This window comes from Salmo trutta, chromosome 6, assembly GCF_901001165.1.
Source record: "Salmo trutta chromosome 6, fSalTru1.1, whole genome shotgun sequence".
Classification (NCBI taxonomy): Eukaryota; Metazoa; Chordata; class Actinopteri; order Salmoniformes; family Salmonidae; genus Salmo; species Salmo trutta.
Genome location: NC_042962.1, coordinates 11,590,946 through 11,604,470, shown reverse-complemented (window position 1 = coordinate 11,604,470; position 13,525 = coordinate 11,590,946). Strand labels below are relative to the sequence as shown.

Below are 13,525 nucleotides of genomic sequence, written 5' to 3'. Positions count from 1 at the left end.
GTTAGACAGAAGACCGCCCAGTGCTGCTTACCTGAGATGCCATCATCACACAGTCCTTTGTAGGTGTCCGCTATGACTTCCGTTGTGTTGGAAAGAAAGGCTGAACAGTATTGTTGTAGCCAAACTGACTCTCAAACCGGTTGATAGCGAAATTAAATTGGAGTTTTGTTTTCAAATACATTTTTGTTCTCTAAGTATTTTTGGGGAATAAAATGCATAAAGTTTTGCGCTCTATTACAAATATTTGATTGCAAAATAGTTTTTACTTTGAAGCCTCGTTTTTGCTTTCAGAACAATTATTTTTGATTGACACAAATGTACCCCCGTAGCATATAACAATTTGCCTGTGAATAACCAGATTTGCCGACCAAGGGGGAGTTAGAGCACTGATCATGCTTTTGGGTCCCAATGCACTACTGTGTCTCTAACTGACAATGAATGGGCAATATAAACCAAATAATAAACTGATAATTGTGCACGACTTCAAATGAAACAAACAGGGAGCAGGTTTCGAACCCTCAAACTTCTTGCCCGAAGTCCAGTGCGCTATCGACTGTGCACCAAAAGTAACGAACCACATAGCATATCATTACAGCAGTATGTACCGGTATTGTAACGGTTGTCATATGAAGGGGACCAAGGTGCAGCGTGTTGAGTGCTCATAATTGTATTTTAATGAAAACGAACACTTTGACAAAAGAAACAAATCGACAGCCAACAGTTCTGTCAGGTTACATTAACGAAACAGAAAACAACTACCCACAAAAACAAATGGAAAAACAGGCTGCCTAAGTATGGCTTCCAATCAGAGACAACGATAGACAGCTGCCTCTGATTGGAAACCATACCCGGCCAAAACATAGAAAACAAAAACATAGAATGCCCACCCACTTATCACACCTTGACCTAACTAAACAGAGAAAACACAGCTCTCCTAGGTCAGAGCGTGACAGGTATGTTAGCTATCTACCTAACGTTAGTAGTTATACATCAAACTTGCCAGTATATTAACTACAGGCAATCTAACTACCCAACTTTAATTGACTTGATTATTCCCGTCATTCTTAGCATAGCTAAATGGTATAGTCGTTGTGCGTTCTCAATGGTCATTCGGGTGCTTTCGAAATTTCGCTCTGGCTATCTACTCCAATTTCAGAGCACTCTCATCTGAGTGTACCAGAGCTCAGAATAATGAATTCATGAGCGCTCAACACCCGTTGAATAAAAACGTTCGGTGTCAGTAAATGTCGGCAAAAAAGTGCAATTAAATTGTTTCCAGCAGTACAGTTACAGTCACCAACACTTTGGTTAACAAGAAAATTGCCTATCCAGCTCTGCTAGGGCAAGTAAAATGGTCAGAGTGGTCTCATTTGTGTCTGGAAGTAGCTAGCAAGCTAGCCAACGTTAGCTTGGGTGCTTAACTGCCGTTGTAAGGCCAGAACGCTCAAATCAACCCTACTCCTCGGCCCGAATGTCCAGTGTGCGCTCCGAGAGCGAAACGGTCTGAATTTACAAACTGACAATCTGACAATGCTTTGAATTTATTAGCGCAGGCACTCCAGATTGAATTTAAGAACACACCCAAAGTTGAAAAATGTCTAACTAGTCATTTGTTATTCTAACTAGCTAGCAAGAGGTTGAATAGCAACAGAATCAACTTCCAGTAGATAAGTAGAGAAGGCAAAGAGCAAGTACGCTCAACTGAAAGTTTGGTTACACTACAATTAGGGTGTGGAAATATTATGCCCCTTAGATATAAATTTAGAATCCTCCAATCCTCTAATGCTGTAGCCTACCGTCATGTTGTACAGCGCCATATTTTTCATTCCATCCTAATGGAAACACTGAGGGTTTAATTTTTCATTTTTCTTGGAATAGAAACACCATAATATTAATCAAATGAATTAAGCCAAATTTCTTAAAATCAATCCCATATACTATGTTATTACAAAAAAGGTTTTAGATTATCTTGTAATGCCAATATGGAAGACTATCAAATACTTCTAAAATATGCCCTCTGGTGGTAAAACTAGCCCTAACTTGCATTAACAGAAAAATGGCTTACAAATAAAATAACGTGCCACAGAATGCTGCAGCAGTGTCATAATCTTCATCGTCTGAAGAGGAGAAATAATTGGACCAATATGCAGCGGGTATATTGCTCATCTTCGTACTTATTGAAGGTAAACACACTTAAACAAAATAACGACGATAACAGTCCAGTAAGGTGCACAGACTAAACCGGAAACAACCACCCACAAACACAAGTGAAAACGAACACACTAAATATGGCCTCCAATTAGAGACAGCAACCACCAGCTGCCTCTAATTGGAGGTCATTGAAAAAAACACAACATAGAAAGAGAAACCTAGAATAAACATAGAAATAGAAAATATAGAACATACATCAAAACCCCGAAACACACAAAACAAACACCCCCTGCCACACCCTGACCAAACTACAAAAACAAATAACCCCTTTTACTGGTCAGGACGTGACACGCAGCTTGCAAGGTGTGCTGCAACTTTTAAAGGAGAAACCAGTGTATGAATGGTGGGTGGCTGAAACTATGAATGCTGGGTGGCTGAAACTATTTAAAAGAAAATGTGTCTTTATTTAACTAGGCAAGTCAGTTAAGAACAAATTCTTATTTTCAATGGTGGCCTAGGAACAGTGGGTTAACTGCCTTGTTCAGGGGCAGAAAGACACATTTTTACCTTGTCAGCTCGTGGATTTGATTTTGCAACCTTTCGGTTACTAGTTCAACGCTCTAACCACTAGGCTACCTGCCATGTGGTGGGAGGCTGGGAGGCTAAAACAATGGAAACTGGGAGGCTGACAATATGAATGCTGGGTGGATAGGAGTTTGAAACTATGGATGCTTGGTGGCTGGGAGGCTGAAACTATGGATGCTGGAAGGCTGGGAGGCTAAAACTATGGAAACTGGGTGGCTGAAACTATGGAAACTGGGTTGCTGAGAGGCTGAAACTATTGATGCTTGGTAGCTCGGAGGTATAAAATATGGATGCTGAGTGGCTGGGAGGCTAAAACAATGGACATTGGGTTGCTGAGAGGCTGAAACTATGGATACTGGGTGGCTGGGATGTTGAAACTATGGATGCTGAGTTGCTGGGAGGCTAAAAAACGATGGATTTTGAGTGGCTGGGAGGATGAAACTATGGATAAGGGGTCGCTGGGATGCTGAACTATGGATATTGGGTTGCTGAGAGGCTGAAACTATGGATGCTTTGTGGCTGGGAGGCTTAAACTATGGATACTGGAAGGCTGGGATGTTGAAACTATGGATGCTGGATGGCTGGGATGTTGAGACTGTGGATGCTGTTGACTGGGAGGCTAAAACGATGGATACTGGGTGGCTGGGATGTTGAAACTGTGGATGCTGTTGACTGGGAGGCTAAAACGATGGATACTGGGTGGCTGGGAGGTATAAAATACGGATGCTGGGAGGCTGGGAGGCCGAAACTTGGTATACTGGGTGGCTGGTATGTTGACACTATGGAAACTGGGTGGCTGGGAGGCTGAGACTATGAATACCGGGTGGCTGGGAGGTTTAAAATGGCTGAAACTATTAATGCTGGCTGGCTGGAAGGCTGAAACTATGGATGCTGGGTGGCTGGGAGGTTGAAACGATTGATGCTGGGTGGCTGGGAGGCTGAAACTATGGAAATTGTGTGGCTGGGAGGTTGAAACTAAGGATACTGGGTGGATGGGAGGCTGAAACAATTGAATGCTGGGTGGCTGAATGTAGTGATTCTGGGTGGCTGGGAGCTGAAACCTTGGATACAAGGTGGCTGGGAGGCTGAAACTTTGATTCTGGTTGGCTGGGAGCTGAAACTTTGGATACAAGGTGGCTGGGAGGCTGAAACTATAGATTCTGGTTGGCTGAGAGGCTGAACTATGGATACTGGGTTGCTGAGAGGTATAAAATATGGATGCTGGGTGGCTGGGAGGTTAAAATGTTGGGTACTGTGAGACTGAAAATATGGATGATGGGTGGCTGGGAGGCTGATACTTGGTATACTGGGTTGCTGAGAGGCTGAAACTATGTATGCTGGGTGGCTGGGATGTTGAAACTATGTATGCAGGGTGGCTGGGAGGCTGAAACTATGGATGATGGGTGGCTGGGAGGCTGAAACTTGGTATACTGGGTTGCTGAGAGGCTGAAACTATGTATGCTGGGTGGCTGGGATATTGAAACTACGTATGCAGGGTGGCTGGGAGGCTAAAACGATGGATACTGGGTGGCTGGGAGGCTGAAACTATGTATACCGGGTGGCTGGGAGGCTGAAACTATGTATACCGGGTGGCTGGGAGGCTGAAACTATGTATACCGGGTGGCTGGGAGGCTGAAACTATGTATACCGGGTGGCTGGGAGGCTGAAACTATGGATACCGGGTGGCTGAAACTATGGATGCTGGGAGGCTAAAACGATGGATACTGGGTGGCTGGGAGGCTGAAACTATGGATGCTGGGAGGCTAAAACGATGGATACTGGGTGGCTGGGAGGCTGAAACTATGGATGCTGGGAGGCTGAAACTATGTATACCGGGTGGCTGAAACTATGGATGCTGGGAGGCTGAAACTATGGATGTTGGGTGGCTGGGAGACGGAATATACGGATGCTGCTTGGTTGGGAGTCTTAAACTAAGTATTGGAGGCTCAGTGGCTGAAACTATTGATGCTGGGAGATTGAAACTAAGTATTTGAATCTGTGAGTCTGAAACTAGCTCTGGGAGGCTAAGAAGCTGAAACTATGGAAGCTGGGTGCCTGGGAGGCTGAAGCTATGGATACTGGGTGCCTGGGAGGCTGAAGCTACCCCTGGGAGTCTGGGAGGCTGAAACTAACTCTTCAATAAACCAGAAGTAATTATTCAGAGAACGTTGTGTTTATGAGGTGTATCAGAGTTGGATTGTGTGTGTGTGTGTGTGTGTGTGTGTGTGTGTGTGTGTGTGTGTGTGTGTGTGTGTGTGTGTGTGTGTGTGTGTGTGTGTGTGTGTGTGTGTGTGTGTGTTTATGGGCCCTATAACCTTGGCATAGAGTTTAATGACATCCAAATCATGTGACTTTCAGACATGTTGTTCAAGGCTGCTATTGGTTAACGTTTGACTTCACCTCTCTACACAGCTCTTTTGCTAGGATGGTATCAGCAAATTCAGGGGGACTTGAATCTATCCAGATCCATGCGGTTGTTAGTCTTCCACCCTAGCTGTGGGAAATGTTAACACAGAAATGTCATAGTGATATATCTCATCTGATGTATGTGTGTGTGTGTATTTCAGCGGTTCAGAATGAAAGAGATCGAATCAGCTCCAGAAGAAGCATTCAGGACAATCAGGATCTCCTACCTATCACTGTTCTTGCCCAGGCGGAGTCCCTGTCTCAACATGTAACACACACACACACACACACACACACACACACACACACACACACACACACACACACACACACACACACACACACACAAATACAGGACAAATACAATTGCTCTAAGTAATCATGTAGAAGGTGGTTAATATCATCATGAGAGTCTCCATTCATCTGTATGACAGCTCACTTCCTTCTCTCTCTAGATCAGTGTGTCCAGTCCCAGGGGTGCAGTAGATGTGTCAGAACAGAAGTCAGCCGGTGTGGGGGATGTCTGTGACTCCATGAGACAACAGCTGCTTGTGTTGGTGGAATGGGCCAAGTACATTCCTGCCTTCGGAGAGCTGCCCCTGGACGACCAGGTACACAACCTGACCAGGCTAGGCCAACTACACGACTACCAAGTAGTGACTGGAACTGGACTGAAACAAAACAGTGGTTGTTTTGCCACAACTCAACTAAAGCCTTTTGAATGTGCCTGTGACCTTCCACAAACACAAAGTAATGTTTCTGGCTTCAGTCCGTAGCTAATGGTTTAGAGTCAAATGAGGCTGAGATGTTTGTAGTCGGTGTTTGGTCACTCATGTCATTGTTTCTCATGCTGTGTGTGTGTTTTGTTTCGCGTGTGTGTGTGTGTTTTATTTTGTGTGTGTGTGTTTTGTTTTGTGCGTGTGTGTGTGTTTGTCCAGGTGAGTCTGCTCAGAGCTCATGCAGGGGAACACCTTCTACTTGGGGTCGCCAAGAGGTCAATGCCTTATAAGGACTTCCTGCTCCTTGGTAAGAACTGACCAATCACCTCTCCTTCATGCCTCAGTAACACCCAGTCAAAACCTGCCATACTCCTTTGCCAAGCTTGTTTTAAGTCTAACAGGTCGTTGCCCTGCAAGACTGTTATATACCCTGATAATCATTGACCAAGGCTTATCTATGGAGGCCTCTGACTTAAGCACTTCTTATCAGAGATAAATACATGGACGACACTTTACTTGGATTGACCCTACAGATGATTTGTAGATGGTAAAACTATCCAAATAATGAGTTAGTAAGTAGTGGTACATACACACAACGCAGGTACTAACAGACACACATTGTACACATTAATAACAGACTAAATGTACTGCACTGACACAAATGTTTCAGCATGCTTATAGAGAAGGGCATCAACATGTACTGCAATGACACAAATGACCGATGATTGGTTGAAAGAAATTGATAATAAGGAGATTGTGGGAGCTGTACTGTTAGATTTCAGTGCAGTCTGATATTATTGACCATAACTGGTCCTGAACATCTCTAAAACTAAGAGTATTGAATTTGGTACAAATCATTCCCTAAGTTCTAGACCTCAGCTGAATCTGGTAATGAATGGTGTGACTGTTGAACAAGTTGAGGAGACTAAATTACTTGGTGTTACCTTAGATTGTAAACTGTCATGGTCAAAACAGATTCAATGGTTATAAAGATGGGGAGAGGTCTGTCCGTAATAAAGAGATGCTCTGCTTTTTTGACACCACACTCCACAAAGCAAGTCCTGCAGGCTCTAGTATTATCTTATCTTGATTATTGTCCAGTCTTGTGCTCAAGTGCTGCAAAGAAAGACCTAGTTAAGCTGCAGCTGGCCCAGAACAGAGTGGTACGTCTTGCTCTTCATTGTAATTAGAGGGTAAATATTAATACTACACATGCCAGTCTCTCTTGGCTGAGAGTTGAGGAGAGACTGACTGTGTCACTTCTACTTTTTATAAGAAACATACATATATTATATACATTAAAGTGTTGGAAATTCCAAATTGTTTGTATAGTCAACTTACACACAGCACTGACACACACAGACTTATCCCAACAGACATGCCACCAAGGGTCTTGTCACAGTCCCCAGGTCAAGGAAACGTACGGTATTATACAGAGCCATGATTGCATGGAACTCCCTTCCATTTCATATAGCACAAGTGAACAGCAAACCTGGCTTCAAAAAACAGATAAAGCAACACCTCACGGCACAACGCCTCTACCCCATGTGACCTACTTGTTGTGTGTATGTACTGACATGTGACCTTCTTCTTGTGTGTATGTACTGACATGTGCAGTATGTGTAACTGATAGATGCACACACACACACACACACACACACACACTACATTTATTTTTTTAAATGAACTGTATGTAAATTGTATAGGTTTTTGTCTGTAATGTTTTTTTCGTTATGTCGGACCCTAGAAAGACTAGCAGTGAACCAAATAAAATAAATTAATCTAATCACTAACAGCCACACACAAATAGTACATCCCTCATAACACATGGAAAACACACACTCAACCCCCCTCCCATAACACACACTCAACCCCCCCCATAACACACACTCAACCCCCCTCCCATAACACACACTCAACCCCCCCATAACACACACTCAACCCCCCTCCCATAACACACACTCAACCCCTCCCATAACACACACTCAACCCCCCCATAACACACACTCAACCCCCCCCCCCATAACACACACTCAACCCCCCTCCCATAACACACACTCAACCCCCCCCCATAACACACACTCAACCCCCCTCCCATAACACACACTCAACCCCCCCATAACACACACTCAACCCCCCTCCCATAACACACACTCAACCCCTCCCATAACACACACTCAACCCCCCCATAACACACACTCAACCCCCCCCCATAACACACACTCAACCCCCCTCCCATAACACACACTCAACCCCCCCATAACACACACTCAACCCCCCTCCCATAACACACACTCAACCCCTCCCATAACACACACTCAACCCCCCCATAACACACACTCAACCCCCCCCCCATAACACACACTCAACCCCCCTCCCATAACACACACTCAACCCCCCCATAACACACACTCAACCCTCCTCCCATAACACACACTCAACCCCCCCCCATAACACACACTCAACCCCCCTCCCATAACACACACTCAACCCCTCCCATAACACACACTCAACCCCTCCCATAACACACACTCAACCCCCCCCATAACACACACTCAACCCCCCTCCCATAACACACACTCACCCCTCCCATAACACACACTCAACCCCCCCATAACACACACTCAACCCTCCTCCCATAACACACACTCAACCCCCCTCCCATAACACACACTCAATCCCCCCATAACACACACTCAACCCCCCTCCCATAACACACACTCAACCCCCTCCCATAACACACACTCAACCCCCCCCCCCATAACACACACTCAACCCTCCTCCCATAACACACACTCAACCCCCCTCCCATAACACACACTCAACCCCCCTCCCATAACATACATGGATCCCTCCCCTCTCTCCCTCTCCAGGTAATGGGTGTGTGATCCATGGTAGTAGTGCAGAGCCAGAGATTGGTCGTGTAGCTAACCGTATTCTAGGTGAGCTGGTCCTGCCCTTCCAGGACATCCAGATAGATGACCATGAGTACGCTGCTCTCAAGGCACTCGTCTTCTTTGACCCTGGTAAAGCACTTGAATGTTTCCCGAACCAGACAACCTTCCATACTGTATTTTCACACTTTTACACACCACACACACACACACACATACCCACCACACACACCCACACACACCACACACACTCATACACATCACTGACACCACACACACCACACACACTACACAATAGCTTTATTTACTCAACTGAATAAAGTTACTTTGAATGGTAGTTTTGTTAATCATTGACATGTGACTGTTCTCTGTTCCTTTTGTTCCACCCGGACACCAAAAGTCTTCACACATTCATTTCATATCATTCATCAATACATTTTCTCCCTCTCCATCCATCCCTTCATCCGTCCATCTCATCTTCTCTCCAGATGCCAAGTCTCTGCGGGATCCGTGTAAGATCAAGGCGATGCGTCTGCAGGTCCAGATGAGTCTAGAGGACTATATTAACGACCGTCAGTATGACTCCAGAGGGAGGTTTGGAGAGCTGCTGCTACTGCTTCCTACTCTACAGTCCATCACCTGGCAGATGATAGAACAACTGCAGCTTGTTAAACTCTGTGGTCTGGCCAAGATAGACAACCTACTGCAGGAGATGCTGCTGGGAGGTGGCTGTATGATAACATCACATTAATAATATTGTTAAGTAATATAGATGTTATGACGCTACTTGGAGGTGAGTAGTAGAGTGCACATTTAATGGTAAATATATTCTCATGCGTCCTGATTGGCTGGTTTGTCTGCCTGTATCCAGGTCTGGCATCAGAGCCCGCCCACCTGCACCAACCAGGCCACACCCAGTTAGCCCAGGACCCTTTGACTGGACACACACTGGTCATCAGCCCCATGCCTGCTACACACACTTCTCAGATAGGTAAGATACACACACACACACACACACACATGCATGAAGTTGTTCCTCAGATAGGCAAGATTCATGGGAATTCACTGGCAAGCAACCATGACTGCTCCATATTACCCTCTCTGTCCCTCTGGTGTGGCTCCTCTCTGTCTCTCTGTCTCTCTGTCTCTCTCTCTCTCTCTCTCTCTCTCTCTCTCTCTCTCGCTCTCTCTCTCTCTCTCTCACACTCTCTCTCTCTCTCTCTCTCTCTGGTGTGGCTCATCTCTCTCTATCTCTCTCTCGCTCTCTCTGTCCCTCTGGTGTGGCTCATCTCTCTCTCTCTCTCTCTCCCCCCTCCATCTCTGTCTCCCCCTCTCCCTCTCTCTCTCCCCCTCTCCCTATCTCTCTCCCCCCATCTCCCCCCTTTCCCTCCCTCTTCTCTCTTCACAGCGTCTCCAGACACTCCTATCCCGTCTCCTCCTCAGGGTCCATAGATTATCAAGTCAACTTCAAGCCCCTCCTTCCTGCTGGCTCCGCCTTCCACAAAGACGTACCCGGAACCCTCCCCCTGAGTGTACAGCACCCAACCAGCGAATAACAACTACAAAAAACTACAGAAAGTCTGTTCGATGGGCAAAATACTCATTTGAGATATACATTCCATGCGTAACTCGTAAATCATGCATTCAATGGTAGTGTCAAAACTTGAGTTTGCCCTATTTAGTGCCATAGGTTTTCACTCCAGTTCGGTAGTCTAGAAATTAAGTAATCTGTGTAAATTGAAGCATCTATAAATCATTCGATTATTCCTAGTCTCTGAGCCTCTGTTATCATGGTGTAAATGACAGTATGTATTTAAGCCTTCCATAGGCTCATCATTGAAGATGGAGTGAGAGATTTGCTAATCAACGTGTACATTATATACAGTATGTGTTTCTCAAAGCGATTAGGACTGTGTCTGTAACACATGATGTTCACGTGTTGCCATGTTGCTTGTGGTGTGGTGCTTTACTGGAGCATAATGTATGTCAATAATATAACTAACTATATATTTAGTTCTTAATCAACTCTGCAGTGGCTTTTAGTCTTTTGAGATTACTGTCATGATATGATAGTGCATGAAAACTGTCAAATTTGGTGTTTAAATTCAGTTGTATTTGTCAAATGAATCTTATTGAACTTCTTTAGACTGTCAAATGGTGTATACATGTTAGACAATGTAAGCTGTGTATTGTGATTATAACAGAACAGTATTGTCATTGAATTGTAGCCTCTGCTTTAGTCTGTTTTTGCATGAACATGGACATAGTTCTGAAAAAATACAGACTTAATAGAACTAACCCAGAAACCACATTGTCCCGCAGCAGAGAAATGAAGGGTACTGGCTCCCCCATGTGGCTTGTTTAGAAATATACATTCTGTAATCACTAGATGGCCACGGTGTCAATATGGTCTGAGAGGATGAGAAAGTATGTGAGGTATTTGTTATTAATTAATGATATAGATAGGTTCCATATTTCATTTTTTTCCATGACCTTTCCCCCGACTGTTCCTATAAATGTTCTATTGGTCTGGGATATGTGGTGTGTGTCCATGGCTGGATTGATCTGGGTTATGCTCTGTTTGTTGATGTGAGTTGAGTGAAAGCTCATTTTGCTCCCTCATCTAAAAGAAAAAGAGAAAACACAAAAATAGTGTAGGAATAAATGTGCCTCCATATAAACCCTACCCATACTGAATGTTTTAGTGTGTTATGTTTACACTCAGTCTTGCGTAGCTTACTTTCCAAATGTAATCCATTACAGTTTCAGTAAGTAACTTCTGGGTTATCCAAACTCAGTAGCGTAATCTGATTACAATCCGTTACTTTTAGATTACTTTCCCTTTAAGAGGCATTAGAAGAAGACCACAATGAATGTGACCAATCAAATCAATGCTAGAGTTCACATAGCTGGCATTTTACTTTATGGGTTATGTAGGCTTCTTCTTACCCATTGCTTTCTACTTCAGTACAGATAATACAACGATTAGACTATTCCTTTACATTAAAAACAATATCTGTCAGATTTCCAGTCATTCCAATTAATTTAATTTTCAAGAATAGGACTTGGAAAGTATGGCAATATAGATTAGCCTAATTATTTTAGCTAAACGTAATCCAAAAACAAACGGTTTATTAGCCTACACTGTTGTTCATTTTGTTGTAGTGTAGGACTGGTTGGGCTCATTGCTTCGAGTAAAAAAATAAATGCTGGTGTCACGGAATGACATGCTTTGAGCACTACCAAAAAGTGCTATTTGCATGTGAAAAAGGAAGGTCATATGCTGCATTTGCTCTAGGCCTATTGTTTAACTTTTAGTTGGTGACACTTTGATATCTTGAAAATATGCAACTGTTTAAATCTATCAAAAGTGTGCAAGTTTGAGGATGTGTTCATTAGGCCTGTGGAGATTTTTTCTTTTAATCAGCATGAATTAGATTGTACGTGGAGCACAATATGGATGAGTTTAGAAGAGAGGACTCCCTCAAACTGTTATTCCATACTGAAGACTGGGATCCACAATATGCAGCTCTTGCAAGAGCGCACTTTTCACTGTCTGTCCACTGGTCGCAAAAACAATGATTGATAGGCAATGTAAACTTCTTAAATTCAACCATTATTGGGTTTAAATACACATATACATCTGTGAACAGCCATCCACAACAACCACAATCTGTAAGGCGCAAATAGCTAAATGAGAGAGCAGCAGTGTGATTCATGTCAATGCGCAATGTGGATATCAATAATAAGGGATATCCGTATTGTCAGTAGGCTAATCCACTGCTGTTGTCGTCCTAACCTCCCAGGTGTTTATTCAAATTGGATGTATACTACTTGGATGCCGACAGCAGTCGCACCGTTGGAAGACATGGCTTGGACTGCAGCCCACAAAGAGAAGCCTATTCCTGCTCTTTTCGCAATCCATCAAATGCATTGGTTTGTCACCATAGTGGTCTCTGACTCACGGGGAACAAATGTAAACTTTTTTCAATGCTAATTTGAATGTCATTGAAAAAAAGGTGTCATATATATTTGTTTTCAACAAACGGCCCTTCTGAATTTAAAAATAATCCTAGAAGCAATCATCTAGTTTTTTCAAAATTGTCTGTAATCTGAATACAATATTTTTGCTGGTAAAGTAACGGATTACTAATAATTGTAAAAAAATCAGTTACATGTAATCCGTTACTTCCCAACCCTGTTTACTCTGATGCCTGTCCTACTCCATTCTGTGTTTGTGGGAGGGAGAAGATGGTGTCTGAAATCAACATGGCAAAATCTCTCTATCAACTCTATAATGAAGTAGAAAACCATGTCAGGTTGAAACAACATTGTACGGTGTGTGTGTTTCTGTGTGTGTTTGTGTGTTTCTGTGTGTGTTTGTGTGTTTCTGTGTGTGTGTGTGTGTGTGTGTGATTCTGGTTCCTGTAGCAGACAAACCTGTGTTTTAAAATGCTGGTCACATATCTCATCTCAGACAATCCCCTTGCCCCCACCCCCTCCACACACACACACACACACACACACACACACACACACACACACACACACACACACACACACACACACACACACACACACACACACACACACACACACACACACACACACACCGTTCGTCTCATGGCTGACAGCTCTGTATTACTACCCAGCAGGCACAGGAAGGGATGGAAGGATGGAGGGAGGGAGGAATGGCGGGGAATAATCATATTTGCCTTTCATTTGCTCTACACATCAATTCTTTGTGTGGTTTTGGTTATGATGAAGGCA

At 43.8% G+C, this 13,525-nt stretch overlaps 1 protein-coding gene across 3 annotated transcripts in view; it reads left to right on the top strand.

Moving 5' to 3' along the window:
- Positions 1-11,452, top strand: part of LOC115195407 (hepatocyte nuclear factor 4-gamma) — a 31,679-nt gene extending 20,227 nt beyond the window's left edge. For 2 of the 3 annotated variants that reach the window (XM_029755233.1, XM_029755231.1), the window contains exons 4-10: positions 5,304-5,410; positions 5,598-5,753; positions 6,081-6,168; positions 8,735-8,887; positions 9,244-9,486; positions 9,627-9,746; positions 10,164-11,452. In XM_029755233.1, the coding sequence (XP_029611093.1) occupies positions 5,304-5,410; positions 5,598-5,753; positions 6,081-6,168; positions 8,735-8,887; positions 9,244-9,486; positions 9,627-9,746; positions 10,164-10,207 (911 nt within the window). In that variant the 3' untranslated portion in view covers positions 10,208-11,452. The remainder of the gene's footprint in view (positions 1-5,303; positions 5,411-5,597; positions 5,754-6,080; positions 6,169-8,734; positions 8,888-9,243; positions 9,487-9,626; positions 9,747-10,163) is intronic. The other variant, XM_029755232.1, reaches the window with a different exon arrangement.
- The last annotated feature ends 2,073 nt before the right edge of the window (positions 11,453-13,525 follow it).